General features: G+C 41.6%; 1 protein-coding gene across 2 annotated transcripts in view; it reads right to left on the reverse strand.

Annotated features, from left to right (window-relative positions):
- LOC118366646 (receptor tyrosine-protein kinase erbB-4-like) overlaps positions 1–23,162 on the reverse strand; it is a 545,013-nt gene that overhangs the window by 136,288 nt on the left and 385,563 nt on the right. For both annotated transcript variants that reach the window (XM_052493562.1, XM_052493560.1), the window contains exons 5-10: positions 19,683–19,748; positions 13,618–13,736; positions 11,634–11,775; positions 9,155–9,268; positions 8,438–8,564; positions 2,808–2,881 (exon numbers count right to left, since the gene is read on the reverse strand). In XM_052493562.1, coding sequence (XP_052349522.1) covers positions 2,808–2,881; positions 8,438–8,564; positions 9,155–9,268; positions 11,634–11,775; positions 13,618–13,736; positions 19,683–19,748 — 642 coding nt within the window. The remainder of the gene's footprint in view (positions 1–2,807; positions 2,882–8,437; positions 8,565–9,154; positions 9,269–11,633; positions 11,776–13,617; positions 13,737–19,682; positions 19,749–23,162) is intronic.

The raw sequence follows: 23,162 nt of genomic DNA on the forward strand, positions 1-23,162 counted from the left end.
AAATTGGGCGTGCAAAATTATTCAGCCCCTTTACTTTCAGTGCAGCAAACTCTCTCCAGAAGTTCAGTGAGGATCTCTGAATGATCCAATGTTGACCTAAATGACTAATGATGATAAATACAATCCACCTGTGTGTAATCAAGTCTCGGTATAAATGCACCTGCACTGTGATAGTCTCAGAGGTCTGTTATAAGCGCAGAGAGCATCATGAAGAACAAGGAACACACCAGGCAGGTCCGAGATACTGTTGTGAAGAAGTTTTAAGCCGGATTTGGATACAAAAAGATTTCCCAAGCTTTAAACATCCCAAGGAGCACTGTGCAAGCGATAATATTGAAATGGAAGGAGTATCAGATCACTGCAAATCTACCAAGACCTGGCCGTCCCTCTAAACATTCAGCTCATACAAGGAGAAGACTGATCAGAGATGCAGCCAAGAGGCCCATGATCACTCTGGATGAACTGCAGAGATCTACAGCTGAGGTGGGAGACTCTGTCCATAGGACAACAATCAGTCCTATATTGCACAAATCTGGCCTTTATGGAAGAGTGGCAAGAAGAAAGCCATTTCTTAAAGATATCCATAAAAAGTGTTGTTTAAAGTTTGCCACAAGCCACCTGGGAGACACACCAAACATGTGGAAGAAGGTGCTCTGGTCAGATGAAACCAAAATTGAACTTTTTGGCAACAATGCAAAACGTTATGTTTGGCATAAAAGCAACACAGCTCATCACCCTGAACTCATCATCCCCACTGTCAAACATGGTGGTGGCAGCATCATGGTTTGGGCCTGCTTTTCTTCAGCAGGGACAGGGAATATGGTTAAAATTGATGGGAAGATGGATGGAGCCAAATACAGGACCATTCTGGAAGAAAACCTGATGGAGTCTGCAAAAGACCTGAGACTGGGACGGAGATTTGTCTTCCAACAAGACAATGATCCAAAACATAAAGCAAAATCTACAATGGAATGGTTCAAAAATAAACATATCCAGGTGTTAGAATGGCCAAGTCAAAGTCCAGACCTGAATCCAATCGAGAATCTGTGGAAAGAACTGAAAACTGCTGTTCACAAATGCTCTCCATCCAACCTCACTGAGCTCAAGCTGTTTTGCAAGGAGGAATGGGAAAAAATTTCAGTCTCTCAATGTGCAAAACTGATAGAGACATACCCCAAGCGACTTACAGCTGTAATCGCAGCAAAAGGTGGCGCTACAAAGTATTAACTTAAGGGGGCTGAATAATTTTGCACGCCCAATTTTTCAGTTTTTGATTTGTTAAAAAAGTTTGAAATATCCAATAAATGTCGTTCCACTTCATGATTGTGTCCCACTTGTTGTTGATTCTTCACAAAAAAATACAGTTTTATATCTTTATGTTTGAAGCCTGAAATGTGGCAAAAGGTCGCAAAGTTCAAGGGGGCCGAATACTTTCGCAAGGCACTGTATAACTTCGTCGGCGCTTACCAAAAACAAACAAACAAAACAATGGCACAGCACTGGAACGCAAGAGGCTCAGAGCCAGCGCACGCTGCTTAGACCACTGACCATGTCAGATCACAATTCTCTATCAAGGAGGGAGAGTACTTGATGATATTTAGTGGAAACAGTGCATTGTTTTTAATTATTTTGTTTTAAACCTTACCCAAACCATTGCCCTAAACTTAACCACTCAGAATGAATAGCGAACTTAACCCTTTGAGTTGTTTCTGTTTTAACCACGTGTGATTAATTGGTCAAAAATCAAAGTTCATCCAATTAAGGCAAATTCCGAAGTGAAAGAATGAGATCAGGTTGAGGTGGATAGGGGAAAGGGGATTCACTATACATGAATTTATACACACACATACACCCACACACTCACAAATGCACGCACACACAGACACACACACGTAGAGCTGGGAAACTGTGACAATTTGAAACTGGGAGTTGTAGGTCCCCATGGGAGAGGGAAGAGATGGAAGAGATAGGGAGACCCTCATCTCATCTTGTATTCATCATACTCATTCAGCCTGTCTGTCTTTGGTCTACGGTCTCTGGTGGGCACCAGCAAACACACACAAGCCCCCTCTGTACTGAGTGAAAGTGTAAGAGAAGGGACACCATGCAAATTTGATGAGGGGAAAACCAAATGATAAAGAATCATTTAAAGATGCTTGGATAGGGGCTGACCAGTAGGCCTACATGATATGTACACTGAGTATACAAAACATTAAGAACACCTGCTTTTTCCATGACATGAACTGACCAGGTGAAAGCTATGATCCCTTATTGATGTCACTTGTTAAATCCACATCAATCAGTGATGAAGGAGAGGAGACAGGTTAAAGAAGGATGTTTATACCCTGAGACAATTGAGACATGGATTGTGCATGTGTGCCATTCAGAGGGTGAATGGGCAAGACAAAATATTTAAGTGCCTTTGAACGGGCTGGGTTTTTCACACTCAACAGTTTCCTGTGTGTATCAAGAATGGTCCACCACCCAAAGGACATCCAGCCAACTTGTTACAACTGTGGGATGCATTGGAGTCAACATGGGCCAGCATACCTGTAGAACGCGTTTAACACCTTGTGGAGTCCATGCCCCAACGAATTGAGTCTGTTCTGAGGGCAAAGGGGGAAGGGGGTGCAACTCCATATTAGGAAGGAGATCCTAATGTTTTGTATACTCAGTGTATATTCAACCAAGCATGAGAAGAGAAGAATGGTATCGGAAATTTTCATTGGATCTTTGTTCTTATCAATTGACTTACCTGTAGAAATAAAGGTAAAATACGTGTTCAATTTGTATTTTATATTTCTCACCTGTAATCTCCCTAACAGTCCGAAACACATTCAGTTTCTCTGGATCCAGAGCCTCAATGTTGTGGTACACATCCCTGTGAGAGGGGGGGTGAGAGGGGGGGGTGAGAGAGAGAGAGAGAGAGAGAGAGAGAGAGAGAGAGAGAGAAAAAAAGAAAGAAAGAAAGAAAGAAAGAAAGAAAGAAAGAAAGAGAGAGGAAGAGAGGAGAGAGAGAGGGAGAGAGGAGAGAGAGCAGGAGCGAGGAGAGAGAGCAGGAGAGAGGAGAGAGAGCAGGAGAGAGGAGAGAGAGCAGGAGAGAGGAGAGAGAGAGGAAGAGAGGAGAGAGAGCAGGAGAGAGGAGAGAGAGCAGGAGCGAGGAGAGAGAGCAGGAGAGAGGAGAGAGAGCAGGAGAGAGGAGAGAGAGAGGAAGAGAGGAGAGAGAGCAGGAGAGAGGAGAGAGAGCAGGAGAGAGGAGAGAGAGCAGGAGAGAGCCAGAAAGAGAGAGATGAAGAGAGAAAGGAAGCAGGATGGGAGATGGAGAGACAGTGGAAAGGGAGAGAGAAAGAAAGAGAGTGAGAGAAAGAGAGACAAACAGAGTTAAAGAGAGACAAATATAAACATAAAGCTGTCACGTCACACACATAACAAGTGTTTATTCTGTATTGCAGGGAGCTCCACTGTGCTCCTCAGTACTCCACTGTGCTCCACTGTGCTCCTCAGTACTCCACTGTGCTCCTCAGTACTCCACTGTGCTCCTCAGTACTCCACTGTGCTCCTCAGTACTCCACTGTGCTCCTCAGTACTCCACTGGGCTCCTCAGTACTCCACTGTGCTCCTCTGTGCTCCTCAGTACTCCACTGTGCTCCACTGTGCTCCTCAGTGCTCCACTGTGCTCCACTGTGCTCCTCAGTGCTCCACTGTGCTCCTCAGTGCTCCTCTGTCTCTGTTTAGAGGAATAGCTAGAGGAGTTTCATGGTCTCAGGCACTGCAGTCACTGTACTGTGGTACACCCACTCTTCCACTGTGTATACTGTACACAACTAGCAACAGCCTGCTAAAATGGTTGACATGAGCCTGGATTGCAGATGGAATAATATTGAACATGCTGACCCCCATAATAAGGACATAACACTCTGTGCACTGTGCTATACCAGTAAGGTACTGTTTACTCTTAGGCACCGAAGCCATTATATGTGCTGTTATTACTAAGTACCTGAGGGAGTCTCTCAATTTACCTGGTTAGCAGGGTTGGGGTCAGTTCCATGTCAATTCAGTCAATTTTGGCAAAAAAGCTTTCAGTTTATTTCCTGAATTGAGTGAATTGAAATGGAACTGACCACAAACACTGGTGTTTATATAGCCAATGTGGAATGTCTAGCTGGATAGCTATATGTGCGCCAGTTTTATTTAAATGTTATTTCACCTTTATTTAACCAAGCAAGTCAGTTAAGAACAAATTCTTATTTTCAATGACGGCCTAGGAACAGTGGGTTAACTGCCTGTTCAGTGGCAGAACGACAGATTTGTACCTTGTCAGCTCGAGGGTTTGAACTTGCAACCTTACGGTTAACTAGTCCAACGTTCTAACCACTAGGCTACCCTGCCTAGTAACGTCCATCGTTGACATCACCCACTCTGAGACCTATGGTGCCTTCAGAAAGTATTCATACCCCTTGACTTTTTCCACATCTTTTGTTACAGCCTGAACTCAAAATGGATTAAATTGATTTTTTCCCCACACAATATAACAAAGTGCTAAACCCCATAAGGACTAAATGAAAACATGTTTTTAGAAATGTTTGCAAATGTATTGAAAACAAAATACAGAATATCTCATTTACATAAGTATTCACACCCCATGTTAGAATCACCTTTGACAGGAATTACTTTCTGGGTCTCTAAAAGCGTTGAACACCTGGATTAGCACATTCTTTTTTTAAATTCTTCAAGCTCTGTCAAGTTGGTTGTTGATCATTGCTAGACAGACATTTTCAGGTCTTGCCATAGAATTTCAAACTGATTTAAGTCAAAACTGAAACTTGGCCAACATTCACTGTCGTCCTGGTAAGAATCTCCAGTGTAACTATTGTCCTCCTCTAGGATTGTGCCTGTGCTTCCGTGTATTTTTATCCAAAACAAAAACTCCAGATAACATGATACAGAATACCCATAACAAGATGCAGCATACCCATAACATGATACAGCATACCCATAACATGATACAGAATACCCATAACAAGATGCAGCATACCCATAACATGATACAGCATACCCATAACATGATACAGCATACCCATAACAAGATGCAGCATACCCATAACATGATACAGCATACCCATAACATGATACAGCATACCCATAACATGATACAGAATACCCATAACAAGATGCAGCATACCCATAACATGATACAGCATACCCATAACATGATACAGCATACCCATAACATGATACAGAATACCCATAACAAGATGCAGCATACCCATAACATGATACAGCATACCCATAACATGATACAGAATACCCATAACAAGATGCAGCATACCCATAACATGATACAGAATACCCATAACATGATACAGCATACCCATAACAAGATGCAGCATACCCATAACATGATACAGCATACCCATAACATGATACAGCATACCCATAACATGATACAGCATACCCATAACAAGATGCAGCATACCCATAACATGATACAGAATACCCATAACATGATACAGCATACCCATAACATGATACAGCATACCCATAACATGATACAGCATACCCATAACATGATACAGCATACCCATAACATGATACAGCATACCCATAACATGATACAGCATACCCATAACAAGATGCAGCATACCCATAACATGATACAGAATACCCATAACATGATACAGCATACCCATAACATGATACAGCATACCCATAACATGATACAGCATACCCATAACATGATACAGCATACCCATAACAAGATGCAGCATACCCATAACATGATACAGAATACCCATAACATGATACAGCATACCCATAACATGATACAGCATACCCATAACATGATACAGCATACCCATAACATGATACAGCATACCCATAACATGATACAGCATACCCATAACATGATACAGCATACCCATAACATGATACAGCATACACATAACATGATACAGCATACCCATAACATGATACAGCCATCAAATATGAAGAGTGGTACTCAGTGATGTGTTGTTGGATTTTCCCTAAACATAACACTTTGTATTCAGGACATGAAGTTCTTTGCAATTTTTATTGCAATTTTACTTTAGTCCCCTACTGCAAATAGGATGCATGTTTTAGAGTATTTTTTATTCTGTACAGGCTTCCTTCTTTTCACTCTGTCATTTAGGTTAGTATTGTGGAGTAACTACAATGTTGTTGATCCATTCTCAGTTTTCTTCGGCATCATGGTGAAATCTCTGAGCGGTTTCCTTCCTCTCCGGCAACTGAGTTCGGAAGGATCCCTGTATATTTGTAGTGACTGGGTGTATTCATACACCATCCAAAGTGTGATTAATAACTTCACCATGCTCAAAGAGATATTCCATGTTTTTTACCCATATATCAATATGTCCCCACCTTTGCTATGCATTGGAAAACCTCCCAGGTCTTTGTGGTTGTATTCGTATTTGAAATTCACTGCTCGACCTTACAGATAAGTGTGTGTGTGCTACACAAATCAGGTAGTCATTCAAAAATCATGTTAAACACTCAATTACACAAAGAGTGAGTCCATGAAACGTATTATGTGACTTGTTTAGCTTTAACTTATTTAGGCTTGTCACACCCTGGCCTTAGTATTCTGTGTTTTCTTTATTATGTTGGTTAGGCCAGGGTGTGACATGGCTGATTTATGTGTCTTGTTTTGTCTAGGGGTTTTTGTAGTCTATGGGGTTGTGTTCAGTTGAGTGTTCTAGGTAAATCTATGGTTGCCTTGAGTGGTTCTCAATCAGAGGCAGGTGTTTATCATTGTCTCTGATTGGGAACCATATTCAGGCAGCCATATTCTTTAGGCATCTTGTGGGTGATTGTTTCCTGTCTCTGTGTTCTCTGCACCAGTTAGGACTGTTTCAGTTTTGCCACGTTTTCTTATTTTGTATTTGTATAGTGTTTTCGTCTTTATTAAAGATGCTTAACAATAAACACGCTGCATTTTGGTCCTCCTCTCCTTCCCAGGAAGAAAACCGTTACAGGCTTGCCATAACCAAGGGGTTGAATACTTATTAACTCAATACATTTCAGATTTTAATTTTTAATTAAATTGTAAAAAGTTCTAAAAACACAATTCCACTTTGACATTATGGGTTATTGTGTTTAGGCCAGTGAAACACCATCTCAATTGAATACATTTTTAATTTAGGCTGTAACACAACAAAATGTGTACAAAGTTAAGAATTGTGAATACTTTCTGATGGCACTGTAGAAGTAGCTGTTTCCATCGCTTTGCAAGGGCCTTGGCTTTGTGTCATTACAGAAAACACAGATTCGAGGGGGAGTTGTGTTTTTAGAAACAGAAGGTACACTACATTACCAAAAGTATGTGGACACCTGCTCGTCGAACTTCTCATTCTAAAATCATTGGCATCATTATGGATTTGGTCCCCCCTTCCCTGTTATAACAGCCTCCACTCTTCTGGGAAAGCTTTCTACTAGATGTTGTAACATTGCTGAGGGGACAGATGTTGCGTGATTAGGCCTGGCTCACAGTCAGAGTTCCAATTCATCACAAAGGTGTAAGGTTGAAGTCAGGGCTCTGTACAGGGCAGTCAAGTTCTTCCACACCAATATCGACAAAACATTTCTGTATGGACCGGGCTTTGTCATGCTGAAACAGGAAAGGGCCTTCCCCAAACTGTTCGCACAAAGATGTAAGCACAGAATCTTCTAGAATGTCATTGTATGCTGTAGTGTTAAGATTTTCCTTCACTGGAACTAAAAGGCCTAGCCCGAATCATGAAAAGCAACCCCAGACCATTATTCCTCCTCCACCAAAACAGTTTTACAGGCACTATTCATTGGGTTGTCCTGGCATCCACCAAACCCACATTAGTCCGCCAGACTGTCAGATGGTAAAGCATGATTCATCACTCCAGAGAACTTGTTTCCACTGCTCCAGAGTCTAATGGTGGTGAGGTTTACACCACTCCAGCCGACACTTGGCATTGTGCATGGTGATATTAGGCTTGGGTGCGGCTGCTCGGCCATGGAAACCAATTTCATGAAGCTCCCGACAAACAGTTCTTGTGCTGACGTTGCTTCCAGAACAGTTTGGAATCTGGTAGTGAGTATTGCAACTAAGGACAAACTATTTTACGCACTACGTGCTTCAGCACTTGGCGGTCCCATTTTGTGATCTTGTGTAGCCTGCCATTTCACGGCTGAGCCATAGTTGCTCCTAGATGTTTCCACTTCACAATAACAGCACTTACAGTTGACCGGGGCAGCTCTAGCAGGGCAGAAATGTGACAAACTGTTTTGTTGGAAAGGTTGAAAGTCCCTTTGAAAGTCACTGAGCTCTTCCGTAAGGCCATTCTACAGCCAATGTTTGTATATACAGTATGGCGTACTTGGTTTGTGTGTGTATGTTGGTGAATGTGTGTGTGTGTTCTGCTCTCACCCTTTAATGCCAGTGATGAGGAAGACCAGGTTTCCATTGATCTTGGTACAGTTGGTGAACTTGTCTATGTTGCTGGAGTCCACAGTCTGGGCTGACTGCAGACTGGCTGTACCTATACCATCACAGGCTAAAACAGACAAGGAGATGAAGATGAAGAAGGAGAAAAGATGACGTGCTCAAAATGTCCACAGATGTTCAAGGGAAACAGGTGTTCTACTTCATTCCAACCACTTCATCCAGTACACTCACATGGAACAGACAGTCACAAAAGACACACAGAGGTTGTAGAGGTTGGAGCTGTGGGTAAGCCATTGTCATACACCACCACAACTACAGCACAACCACAACCACAGCACAACCACAACCACAGCACAACCACAACCACAGCACAACCACAACCACAGCACAACCACAACCACAGCACAACCACAACCACAACCACAGCACAACCACAACACAAACACAACCACAGCACAACCACAACCACAGCACAACCCCAGCACAAACACAACCACAGCACAACCACAACCACAACCACAACCACAACCACAGCACAACCACAACCACAGCACAAACACAACCACAGCACAACCACAACCACAGCACAACCACAACCACAACCACAGCACAACCCCAAATACATCTAATCAACCAGATGAATATACTGGATGTGAATGGCAGTGGGATAAGGCCCAGGACAGTGCAGGATTAGGGTACCTTTTGGACAGATATCAGTGCAGGCGATGCACATCTTGATGCGGTCATTTTCTACTTCCATCTTGTTGCTGGGACAAGCCCTCACACAGGAGCTGTGGTCCACCACAAAGTTATCTGGAACAGCAGACACAGAGTTAACCACGGCATGTGTCGGATCACTTGCATGATAACAGACTCTCACACTCAGGTATTGATATATGAAGGGACAAGTACAACTGTATGACTGACTGCCATGGAGCTATACTGTAAATGAATGTCTACTTTATGCTTGTGAGACTTGAAGGCAGTGAACAGTAGTGAAACCTTTCCACTGCTGCTGTTCTACTGAAGATGAATCATCTGATTAAAGATGTTCCTTGTCCTCTTTATCTTGTCTTATTGTTGTCTCCAGGTGAGACCGTATTTGCTCTACTGCTTTGGCTGGCATGATATCTGATAGTCTGAACTGAGGAAGGGAGAGTTTAGGGACACACAGACACATCAAATGATTGCTTTGCTCGCAGCCTCAGGTTTAGAGATGGACACCTAAATTGCATGGGTCCTTGTGGCAGGCCATCTCCAGAATAACATGGTATAGTGGCCTGGTCTACAGTAGTGCATTAGGGAATAGGGTAGAAAGGCTAGCAGAGCTCCAAGTGGAAAGCCAGAGTTACAGATCAGAGCGCCTAGCGCAGTGCCTTGCAGAGTACCGGGGACACGCCCCACTTCAAAAGACCACAAAAAGACTCCATTGCTAAAAAATAACGTGTTAATTATGTACTTTTCTTCTCCCTCACTCTGCACCCATTCCCCTCTCCCTCCCTCCCATCCCTGCCTGCTACCCTGCCCTCCCAGAACCCCATCCTCTTTGTCTTTGTAGGGTTGTATCTGGCATGTGAGCCAAAATAACTCCCAACAGTGTCTTGAAATCTGTTCAAAACACCCACTCATCCTGGCTATTTAAATCAGCACCGAGCGGAGAGAGAGGACAGGTTATTTAAATCAATGTAGGAAATGGCTTCTTTAAAGGGAAGGGAGGATGAAGGGGAGATGTGAAGAGGGTGCTAAGTAGAGATGACCAATGAAGTTTCTTTCTGTGTTCTTCTGGGAAAAAAAGTTCAGACTTAAAAACAGGAGGGTTGAGAAATTAATCAATATCCTTAGGCCCTTGGTAGTTCATGAGCAGCCAGCTCTGCTCAGCTAATGATGATGTTTCAAGGCTGTTTGAATGGTGTCACTCTGATCTGTGGCGGTTAAGTGTTTATGGCAAGGAGAGTGTTTGTATGTCGGTGTGTGTTATATGTTCAGAATATGACAGAGCAGTTTATCTTCAGGGTATTTGGTATGTACAGTGGGATCCAAAATTATTGACACCCTTGATAAAGCAAAAATTACTGTAGAAAATAAACAATTCAAATACTGAGCTATATTGTATGCAACAAAAACACTATACAATTGCTCAGAGAAAGACATTTTGTTTGTTAAGTAAAACATTTCTTTCTCAAAAAGGTAGGGGTCAAAATGATTGACACCCCAGTTTTCAATACTGATCAATACCTCACATTGTGAGGATAACAGCACTGAGCCTTTTTCTAAATGTTTTATGAGTTGGAAAGGATCTTAGACCATTTCTCCATACAGAATCCTTCCAGATCCTTGATATCCTCCCTCTGTACTTATGGACTGCCCTCTTCAATTCAAACCACAGGCTTTCAATGGGTTTCAAGTCCAAACACTGAGATGGTCATTGCAAAATGTTGATGTTGTGGCCTATTAACCATTTCTTTGTGGATTGTGATGTGAGCTTGGAGTTATTGTCTTGTGGACAAGTTTCAGCCACCTGGCAGAGGCAACCGTGTTTTTGTCAAAAATGTCCTGGTTCTGGGTTAAGTTCATGACGCTGTTGACCTTAACAAGGGCCCCAGGACCAGTGGAAGCAAAACAGCCCCATAACATCAAAGATCCACCACCATATTTTACTGTAGGTATGGGATTCTTTTCTGGACATGCATTGGTGTGCATGGCCAAAGATAACTATTTTCATATCATCCAACAAGTCATAACTCCATTTTTTGAGTTTTCCTATTTTTATTTTATTTTTTTACATGTATTGAAATCAGTAACTCCCCCAAATGTACTCTGCATATTTAATGTCTCAAAGACCAAGAAAATGTATTTAAAATAGATAATTGCTAATAGAAAATACATAATTGTATGTTCGTTAATGGCAAAATGTGGTAATCAGACAACAATGAAATGTAAATGCCTGGAGTTTGCTAAAAGGCATTGGCACTTGGATTGGAACTGGTACTTTGGTCAGATGACATGAAAAAAAAAGCTCTTTGGCCACACCAGTGGTGTTGCAAATATCATCAAAATATGTTGGGATTATTGATGTTATGGGGCTATTTTGCTTCCACTGGTAAAACACATGTTTTATGTCCCGTTATTTCACAAAAGCATGTGTACTGTATGTTGTTGTGTGTGTGTCATTCTTTACGTGGGCACTTCTTGACGCAGAAGGCTCCGTAGGTGTACTTGGCTCTGGGGTTGCTTTCCAGCTGGAAGGTGGTGGGGTTGTATACATGGGGCTGGGGGCACTGGGTCACACACGCCCCGCTGTCGTTGAAGTTGGTGCAAGCCTGTAGATGAAACACACACAAGTACGTGTGCGCACACACACAAACACACATATTAGTGCTGGGTGCTCATGGAAACACAGTTAGCAGATTGTGGTTTCCAGCTAAATAACAGTCCTTAAAGATTGTTTTTGTCACTGGCAGCCCTATGCTCTCCAAGCAAGCACATGATCAAGTAACTGGTATGTAGCTGTAAACACAAAAACTGTTAAACACTACACAGACTTAATGGGTGACAAATGGCACCCTATTCCCTATGTAGCACACTACCTTTGATAGGGCTTTGGTTAAAGACATAACTATATAGGGGATAGGGTGCCATTTGGAATGCAACCCCAGAGTGTTTTTCCACTCTGAAGATAGCTCAGGTGTGAATAACATGAAAACCATTGATTCAAATCCGTGTTGAAAAAGTAATATCAATAGTTAGAACTCCCACTATCTAATTAAACAGGAAGGAGCCCAATACATCATGAAATATAACACAAACTCTGGAAACAAGTTAGATCCAGAAAGGATAAATGGATAAAGAGAGAGAGAAAGAGCGCGGGAGAGAGAGAAGATAGGAGAGAGGAGAGAGAGAGAGTAACGGCTGATTTCCTCTTCGTCTGAAGAGGAGTAACAGGGATTGGACCAAAACGCAGCGTGGAAATGTCCATGTTTTAATAGTATAAAGTGAACACAAAAGAATACAAAATAACAAAACAGTCCTGTGTGGCACTGACACAGGAACCACTGTGCATACAAGCAACATAACATAGACAATCACCCACAATGACAAAACAGGCTACCTAAATATGGTTCCCAATCAGAGACAATGACTAACACCTGCCTCTGATTGAGAACCATACCAGGCCAAACACAGAAATAGACAAACTAGACATACAACACAGAATGCCCACTCAGATCACACCCTGACCAAACAAAACATAGAAACATACAAAGCAAACTATGGTCAGTGCGTGACAGAGAGAAAAGACAGAGAGAAGAAATGTACACTACCGGTCTAAAGTTTTAAAACACCTGCTCATTCAAGGGTTTTTCTTTCTATTTACTAGTTTCTACATTGTAGAATAATAATGAAGACAACAAAACTATGAAATAGCACATATGGAATCATGTGGTAACCAATAAAGTGTTGAAACAAATCAAATTATATTTTACATTTGAGATTCTTCAAAGTAGCCACCCTTTACCTTGATGACAGCTTTGCACATTCTTGACATTAGAGAGAGAGAGAGTAACAAAGAAAGGGAGGTGGGCACAGCACAAGGCATTGTGGGAGAAAATTTGATTTGAACGTTATCTATCTTTCCCACAAAGAACGATGGCTGTGTCCCAAATGGCACCCTATTCCATATGTAGTGAACTATTTTTGGCTAGAGCCCTATGGGTCCTGATCAAAAGGATTGCACCACAGAGGGAATACGATGCCTTTGGGAAGTAGACAGTTTAAACAGGGAGATTCTGTGTCAGGAGCGACTTCTCTATGGAAGTATGAATAGCCTCTAATGGAAATAACCTCACATTCACACAAAATGTCACAGATAAGATAAAAGCTCTGGTGTACTAAAGAAGAGAACAAGAAGAGAAAAGGAAGAAATAGACTTGCTGGTCTATAATCAAAAACTCTGTCTTTGACGGTTTGAGACTGTTCACCATGGCAACAGGTGATTGAAAGGAGAGCTTTCTCTTTTGTGACGATAAGTTTTATAAAGTGTATGTATATGTGTGTGTGTGTGTTTGTGTGTGTGTGTGTGTGTGCGCGTGCATGCATGTCTGTGTCCACACGCAGGTGGGTGAGTGTGTGTGTGCATGCTCCTGCGTGTAAGTGTGTGTACATACGAAGCAGTCCGTATCCTTGGGTCCGGAGCATCCTCCTGCACACTCGCGATGGCAGCAGTTACTGACCCAGGGTCCGAAACAGCGACCGTCACACTGCTCAGCACACACGGTTTTAGTCACTGGAGAAAGACAAAAGGGAAAGAGCATCAGAACACGATATAACAGGTTCCCATCACAGAAGCATTACTTTGACTAGAATCCAAACAAGGAAACAAGGAAATATAGTGCTTGTGGAAAACATAGCCTCCCTAAAGTTAAATCTATCATGTTGACTGTTTTCCTGCAGAATGAAGTCACACATATTTTTTATTAATCCTATGCCTGGTCGAAAAATGCATTGTCAATGGGGATTCTCCATTGAACATGCATTTCAGTCCATATGACAAGCCTTCCTCTGTGTCCAGGAAACAGACCGATAGACTTCAGCTAAGGCAATATGGAGTTTAGCTGAGTAAAGAGTCTTTTGGAGAGATACCCTGCTGTTAGACTGATGTTCATATGACAGTCTGCCAGTCTGTGGTGCTGTATGGAGCTGAATTTCTATGTTTCCTGTCTGACATTGACAGTGTGATTGAAACGGCTATCAGCTATTTCTCCTGAATGTGCTGCTTCCACCGCCAGCCCTGTTCTCATTCTCCTGCAACTCCATTCACCAGTCCTGTTGATGTCCAGCCATATGGGCTTGATGGGTTGCTGATGGACTGATGGGTACACCTGTCTGTCTGTCTGTCTGTCTGTCTGTCTGTCTGTCTGTCTGTCTGTCTGTCTGTCTGTCTGTCTGTCTGTCTGTCTGTCTGTCTGTCTGTCTGTCTGTCTGTGTGTGTCTGTGTGTGTGTGTGTGTGTGTGTGTGTGTGTGTGTGTGTGTGTGTCGTATGCCTCTGCCTCACCACCCGCCTCACAAGTTGACAGCTACAGCTGAATACAGGGTGACTTTTAACAGATAAGCATTTCTTCCTCAGAGGCCGTGTTGATGCCCGAGCTGAGGTTTACCTTCCAGTGTGTGTGTGTGTGTGTGTGTGTGTGTGTGTGTGTGTGTGTGTGTGTGTGTGTGTGTGTGTGTGTGTGTGTGTGTGTGTGTGTGTGTGTGTGTGTGTGTGTGAATGTTGGTGAGCATGAATGGGTGTGTGCTTGCGCAATAATCAACACTTGCCTTTATATGTGACGTTGTCAATTTATCCATTTGTGTAATTGCGCAAATGCTTGTGGAATATGTCTTGCTGAGTAGAGCACAGCACTTTGTTGTGCTGACCCTTTGGGTTGGTGGTGATGGTGATACCTTGTCACAGTGAGACTGGCCCGTCTGGTCAGCCCACATTCCTCACCTCTTTTCCCTCCGGCACATCCTCCTCCTGCCGTCCTCTACTCCTCTTCTCACTCAACCCCTCCCCTTCCTCTCCCCCTTGTCCTCCTGTCCTCACCTCACTAACGTATCATCAATGCATTCCATTACGCTTGCCATTCGCCTCTCGCCACCGTTAGTGCAATGAAATGGCCTACTTAACAAAAATACATTTTGTTTAACAAATGACCTCATCAGGAGGCGCCACACATGCACATTGACGAACGAAAGCACACTCACACGCCACACAGCCATTGATCTATTTGCCTTAAAAATACTATCCACTTAAAAATACCAGGCAGCCACCACAAATAAAAAGTCATCAATCTCATAAAGTATGCTGAATATCTTCAATTTGAACAGGCTGCTGACAGGGGCATCCGTCACAGCGCTGAATCTTATATCAACGCTGCCTAGCTGTCTGTTTTTATAGAGCAGCAGAGGCCCATGTTTCTGGAGGGGCTCAGTCGTAGGCTCGGCGGAGTCGGGGGAGAGAGTGTGCGTGTGTGTGCGTGTGTGTCTGGCTGTTCTGTAGACCAGGGAGCCTGTTTAGGCACCTGCATGTCAGGAGATAATACAGCCAGCCAGCGGTTGATATTGATGAGGGAGTTCTGTATTCAGTACTTGACGTGAGAGTGTTATACTGAGAGTCCTTTGTCTAGCAGTTTCTCACACAGCGCCATAGTATGCTCCAGCCCTATCAACGGGAAAGAAGTAGAAGGATAGAGGGAGAGAAGAGGGATGGAGTGAGAAGGAGGGGGATGGAGAACGAAGGAAAGGGATTGAAGGAGAAGGAGAGGGATAGAGTGAGATGAAGAGGGATGGAGAGATGGAGGAAGAGGCATGCATGGGTAGATGGAAATATGGAAAACGATGGATAGAAGGGAGGGATGGAGGGATGGAGATAGAGGGATGTAGTCCCCCACATACATATTATGCGAAAATATGATGGAGGGATTCAGGGCAAAAAGAGAGCAAACACGCAGTGTTATCTTGTGAGGAGAGATGACGTGCAGTTAACTAGTCACTGGGTGAAGGAGTTCATACTGATTATCTTAATGAGATCAAGCTGCAGAGCACACAGACAGCACGCCAGGGAACACTACAGTGACAATATTAGACACAGAGAGAGAGAGAGAGGGAGAGAGAGAGAGAGAGAGAGAGAGAGAGAGAGAGAGAGAGAGAGAGAGAGAGAGAGAGAGAGAGAGAGAGAGAGAGAGAGAGAGAGAATAGGGGAAATACATACAGTAAAGAGAATAGGGGAAATACATAGAGTAAAGAGAATAGGGGAAGTACATACAGTAAAGAGAATAGGGGAAATACATACAGTAAAGAGAATAGGGGAAATACATACAGTAAAGAGAATAGGGGAAATACATACAGTAAAGAGAATAGGGGAAATACATACAGTAAAGAGAATAGGGGAAATACATACAGTAAAGAGAATAGGGGAAATACATACAGTAAAGAGAATAGGGGAAATACATACAGTAAAGAGAATAGGGGACATACATACAGTAAAGAGAATAGGAGAAATACATACAGTAAAGAGAATAGGGGACATACATACAGTAAAGAGAATAGGGGAAATACATACAGTAAAGAGAATAGGGGAAATACATACAGTAAAGAGAATAGGGGAAATACATACAGTAAAGAGAATAGGGGAAATACATACAGTAAAGAGAATAGGGGAAATACATACAGTAAAGAGAATAGGGGAAATACATACAGTAAAGAGAATAGGGGAAATACATACAGTAAAGAGAATAGGGGACATACATACAGTAAAGAGAATAGGGGAAATACATACAGTAAAGAGAATAGGGGACATACATACAGTAAAGAGAATAGGGGAAATACATACAGTAAAGAGAATAGGGGAAATACATACAGTAAAGAGAATAGGGGAAATACATACAGTAAAGAGAATAGGGGAAATACATACAGTAAAGAGAATAGGGGAAATACATACAGTAAAGAGAATAGGGGAAATACATACAGTAAAGAGAATAGGGGACATACATACAGTAAAGAGAATAGGGGAAATACATACAGTAAAGAGAATAGGGGACATACATACAGTAAAGAGAATAGGGGAAATACATACAGTAAAGAGAATAGGGGAAATACATACAGTAAAGAGAATAGGGGAAATACATACAGTAAAGAGAATAGGGGAAATACATACAGTAAAGAGAATAGGAGAAATACATACAGTAAAGAGAATAGGGGACATACATACAGTAAAGAGAATAGGGGAAATACATACAGTAAAGAGAATAGGGGACATACATACAGTAAAGAGAATAGGGGACATACATACAGTAAAGAGAATAGGGGAAATACATACAGTAAAGAGAATAGGGGACATACATACAGTAAAGAGAATAGGGGAAATACATACAGTAAAGAGAATAGGGGAAATACATACAGTAAAGAGAATAGGGGAAATACATACAGTAAAGAGAATAGGGGACATACATACAGTAAAGAGAATAGGGGAAATACATACAGTAAAGAGAATAGGGGACATACATACAGTAAAGAGAATAGGGGAAATACATACAGTAAAGAGAATAGGGGAAATACATACAGTAAAGAGAATAGGGAAATACATACAGTAAAGAGAATAGGGGAAATACATACAGTAAAGAGAATAGGGAAATACATACAGTAAAGAGAATAGGGGAAATACATACAGTAAAGAGAATAGGAGAAATACATACAGTAAAGAGAATAGGGGACATACATACAGTAAAGAGAATAGGGAAATACATACAGTAAAGAGAATAGGGGACATACATACAGTAAAGAGAATAGGGAAATACATACAGTAAAGAGAATAGGAGAAATACATACAGTAAAGAGAATAGGGGACATACATACAGTAAAGAGAATAGGGAAATACATACAGTAAAGAGAATAGGAGAAATACATACAGTAAAGAGAATAGGGAAATACATACAGTAAAGAGAATAGGGAAATACATACAGTAAAGAGAATAGGAGAAATACATACAGTAAAGAGAATAGGGGAAATACATACAGTAAAGAGAATAGGGGACATACATACAGTAAAGAGAATAGGGGAAATACATACAGTAAAGAGAATAGGGGAAATACATACAGTAAAGAGAATAGGGGACATACATACAGTAAAGAGAATAGGAGAAATACATACAGTAAAGAGAATAGGGGAAATACATACAGTAAAGAGAATAGGGGACATACATACAGTAAAGAGAATAGGGGAAATACATACAGTAAAGAGAATAGGGGAAATACATACAGTAAAGAGAATAGGGGACATACATACAGTAAAGAGAATAGGGGACATACATACAGTAAAGAGAATAGGGGAAATACATACAGTAAAGAGAATAGGGGAAATACATACAGTAAAGAGAATAGGGGAAATACATACAGTAAAGAGAATAGGGGAAATACATACAGTAAAGAGAATAGGGGAAATACATGGAACAATCTGGGTAAAAAGAGAGAAGACCACAGATGGAGAGAAATGAAAGACATGTACAGTACAATGACAGAAGCACATGGGGGCCTGGGATAGACAGACAGACAGGCTGAGGTAGAAGTACTCAGACAGGACATGAGAGTGATTAATTAGAGACAGAAGAGGGAATTTACAGGCAGTTTGACTTCTTCCTCAACTCAACCCTAATGGTGTTTACTACAGGACTGTTACAGCACACCTTCTCCTGTTAGAAAGAAACTGTGTGTGTGTCAAGCCCTATCTTCTTAAACAGGTGCTTGTCCACGAAGGTATGGATAGGGTACGTAACACACATCCCTTCACAGCAGGAGACTAAGGCATAGTAATATATCAGACATAATATACTAGCAGTACTGTATATCTACGAATACTAGCAGTACTGTATATCTAAGAAGCTAAACGCTGTGCTGTTATTAGCCCCATGTGGTACCACCCTCCCGCAGACAGAGAGAGACACCCCTCTGGGCTGAGTGCTGCTGAGTGGTAGTGTGTGTGTGTGTGTGTGTGTGTGTGTGTGTGTGTGTGTGTGTGTGTGTGTGTGTGTGTGTGTGTGTGTGTGTGTGTGTGTGTGTGTGTGTGTGTGTGTGTGTGTGTGTGTGTGTGTGTGTCTGTCTGTGTCTTTGTGTGTCTGTGTGTGTGTGTGTGTGTGTGTGTGTGCATGTGCGCACATGCGTGCGTGCGTGTGCGTGCGTGAGCGTTTGTGATTGTCAGTCCTATGTGCTTACACAGCTAACCCAGGTTACCTCTCACACACCACAGCTATCTTCAGACTGGCTCACAGGTGAGGCAACAGACGGTGTGTTGTTTAACAGTTTGACTTAACGCCGGGCAGTCATTGGAGTGGGTAGCAGGGGAAATCACAGTTGTTTAAGCCTGAGGAGGCAAGGATTTAAAATCTGGCATTGTGGAGGAGGGCGAGATGGGGCATGAGCCGGAGGAGGAGACGATGGGGAAAAGAAGATAGAGAGAGAGGGAGAGGAGAGTGAGAGAGAGCGAGAGAGAGGGAAAAAAAGAGAGTGAGAGAAAGAGAGAATAGAAGAGTCTGTGGGAGGGCCACAGGGCCATAGCCAATTATGCTGGCAGTGTTAAAGTGCACTCCTGTGCTGCCTGTCTGCGTGTTGTGGGTGAGAGGCAGGGGAGAAAGAAAGCGAACGAATGAGAGAGTGAGAGAGAAAAAGAGAGAGAGAGAGACTGCGGGGAGGTACTCACAGGTCTGACACTGGTCCTCCTTTGGGCCCCAGCAGCGACCATTACAGGATACGTGACACTTCTGACCTGTGGACGACATGGGGGTAAATTATCCAGTCAAATACTTTCCATAGCAGAGATATTATGATCAAACCACCCATCTTACTAGCTCCTCTTTTAAGCACTGGCATGCTTAAGGCTATGATGATTTCAACAGTGACACTGTTCAACTCTACTGTTTTGTGTCCTTAATGCACTGTACTAGAGTTGTCTTATTAATGACTGCTGTAGGGGAGAGAGTCAGCGACAACAGCTACTAGCTAGAAACTCTGCTGCTATATTAGTGCTAGCTGTGTTTTGGAGGGCTTAATTGACTGCTTGGTAATTGCAGAGTGAGGCTGGATGAGTGCTGAATGGCGTCCTCTGTCTCTGTTCCACTTCAGTAAAGAGCAATTATATTTAAGACTGACGCTCTCTCTGACATCTCTAGCTCCCTTCGTCTATCCCTCTCTTCATCCCTCCCTCTTTTCATCCATCCATCCCTCCCACTGGGCACAGACGTCAATTCAACGTCTATTCTACATTGGTTCAACGTAATCTCATTGAAATGACAAGGAAACAACATTGATTCAACCAGTGTGTGCCCAGTGGGCTGGTACTCGCTCGGACTCCATCAACTGTCCTTTGCTACCCTTCTCTCCATCTCTCCCTCCCTCACTCAATCACTCACTCGCACTTACTCAATAGGAATTGTAACACATGCTGTACAATAAGTCAGTAATATTGTAAATAAGTCATATCTATCAGTAATATTGTAAAATAAGTCATATCTATCAGTAATATTGTAAAATAAGTCATATCTATCAGTAATATTGTAAAATAAGTCAGTAATATTGTAAATAAGTCATATCTATCAGTAATATTGTGAAATAAGTCATATCTATCAGTAATATTGTGAAATAAGTCATATCTATCAGTAATATTGTAAATAATTCATATCTATCAGTAATATTGTAAATAAGTCAGTAATATTGTAAAATAAGTCATATCTATCAGTAATATTGTAAATAAGTCATATCTATCAGTAATATTGTAAAATAAGTCATATCTATCAGTAATATTGTAAAATAAGTCAGTAATATTGTAAAATAAGTCATATCTATCAGTAATATTGTAAAATAAGTCAGTAATATTGTAAATAAGTCATATCTATCAGTAATATTGTGAAATAAGTCATATCTATCAGTAATATTGTAAATAATTCATATCTATCAGTAATATTGTAAATAAGTCAGTAATATTGTAAAATAAGTCATATCTATCAGTAATATTGTAAATAAATCATATCTATCAGTAATATTGTAAAATAAGTCATATCTATCAGTAATATTGTAAATAGGTCATATCTATCAGTAATATTGTAAATAAGTCAGTAATATTGTAAATAAGTCATATCTACTTTTAAACTGGGACAAAATAGAGATGCTTGTTCTAGGTCCTAAGAAACAAAGAGATCTTCTGTTGAATCTGACTATCAATCTTAATGGTTGTACAGTCGTCTCAAATAAAACTGTGAAGGACCTCTGCGTTACTCTGGACCCTGATCTCTCTTTTGAAGAACATATCAAGACTGTTTCAAGGACAGCTTTTTTCCATCTATGTAACATTGCAAAAATCAGAAACTTTCTGTCCAAAAATGATGCAGAAAAATTAATCCATGCTTTTGTCACTTCTAGGTTAGACTACTGCAATGCTCTACTTTCCGGCTACCCGGATAAAGCACTAAATAAACTTCAGTTAGTGCTAAATACGGCTGCTAGAAACCTGGCTAGAACCAAAAAAATTGATCATATTACTCCAGTGCTAGCCTACCTACACTGGCTTCCTGTTAAGGCTAGGGCTGATGTCAAGGTTTTACTGCTAACCTACAAAGCATTACATGGGCTTGCTCCTACCTATCTCTCTGATTTGGTCCTGCCGTACATACCTACACGTACACTACGTTCACAAGACGCAGGCCTCCTAATTGTCCCTTCTAAGCAAACAGCTGGAGGCAGGGCTTTCTCCTACAGAGCTCCATTTTTATGGAATGGTCTGCCTACCTATGTGAGAGACACAAACTCAGTCTCAACCTTTAAGTCTTTACTGAAGACTCATCTCTTCAGTGGGTCATATGATTGAGTGTAGTCTGGCCCCGGAGTGTGAAGGTGAACGGAAAGGCTCTGGAGCAAAGAACCGCCCTTGCTGTCTCTGCCTGGCCGGTTCCCCTCTTTCCACTGCGATCCTCTGCCTCTAACCCTATTACAGGGTCACTGGCTTACTAGGGCTCTTTCATACCGTCCCTAGGAGGGGTGCATCACTTGAATGGGTTGAGTCACTGATGTGATCTTCCTGTCTGGGTTGGCGCCCCCCCTAGGGTTGTGCCGTGGCGGAGATCTTTGTGGGCTATACTCGGCCTTGTCTCAGGATGGTAAGTTGGTGGTTGAAGATATCCCTCTAGTGGCTTTGGCAAAGTGGGTGGGGTTATATCCTTCCTGTTTGGCCCTGTCCGGGGGTGTCATCGGATAGGGCCACAGTGTCTCCTGACCCCTCCTGTCTCAGCCTCCAGTATTTATGCTGCAGTAGTTTATGTGTCGGGGGCTAGAGTCAGTTTGTTCGGATAGGACCATGCCTCAGGACTACCTGACCTGATGACTCCTTGCTGTCCCCAGTCCACCTGGCCGTGCTGCTGCTCCAGTTTCAACTGTTCTGCCTGTGATTATTACTATTTGACCATGCTGGTCATTTATGAACATTTGAACATCTTGGCCATGTTCTGTTATAATCTCCACCCGGCACAGCCAGAAGAGGACTGGCCACCCCACATAGCCTGGTTCCTCTCTAGGTTTCTTCCTAGGTTTTTTGCTTGCTGTTTGGGGTTTTAGGCTGGGTTTCTGTACAGCACTTTGAGATATCAGCTGATGTACGAAGGGCTATATAAATACATTCAATGTTTTATTTATTTTTTATATTTATCAGTAATATTGTAAATAAGTCATATATATCAGTAATATTGTAAAATAAGTCATATCTATCAGTAATATTGTAAAATAAGTCAGTAATATTGTAAAATAAGTCAGTAAGATTGTAAAATAAGTCATATCTATCAGTAATATTGTAAAATAAGTCAGTAATATTGTAAAATCAGTCAGTAATATTGTAAAATAAGTAATATCTATCAGTAATATTGTAAAATAAGTCAGTAAGATTGTAAAATAAGTAATATCTATCAGTAATATTGTAAAATAAGTCAGTAAGATTGTAAAATAAGTCATATCTATCAGTAATATTGTAAAATAAGTCAGTAATATTGTAAAATCAGTCAGTAATATTGTAAAATAAGTAATATCTATCAGTAATATTGTAAAATAAGTCATATCTATCAGTAATATTGTAAAATAAGTCAGTAATATTGTAAAATAAGTCAGTAATATTGTAAAATAAGTCATATCTATCAGTGAT

Source organism: Oncorhynchus keta, chromosome 34 (assembly GCF_023373465.1).
Source record: "Oncorhynchus keta strain PuntledgeMale-10-30-2019 chromosome 34, Oket_V2, whole genome shotgun sequence".
NCBI classification, from domain to species: domain Eukaryota; kingdom Metazoa; phylum Chordata; class Actinopteri; order Salmoniformes; family Salmonidae; genus Oncorhynchus; species Oncorhynchus keta.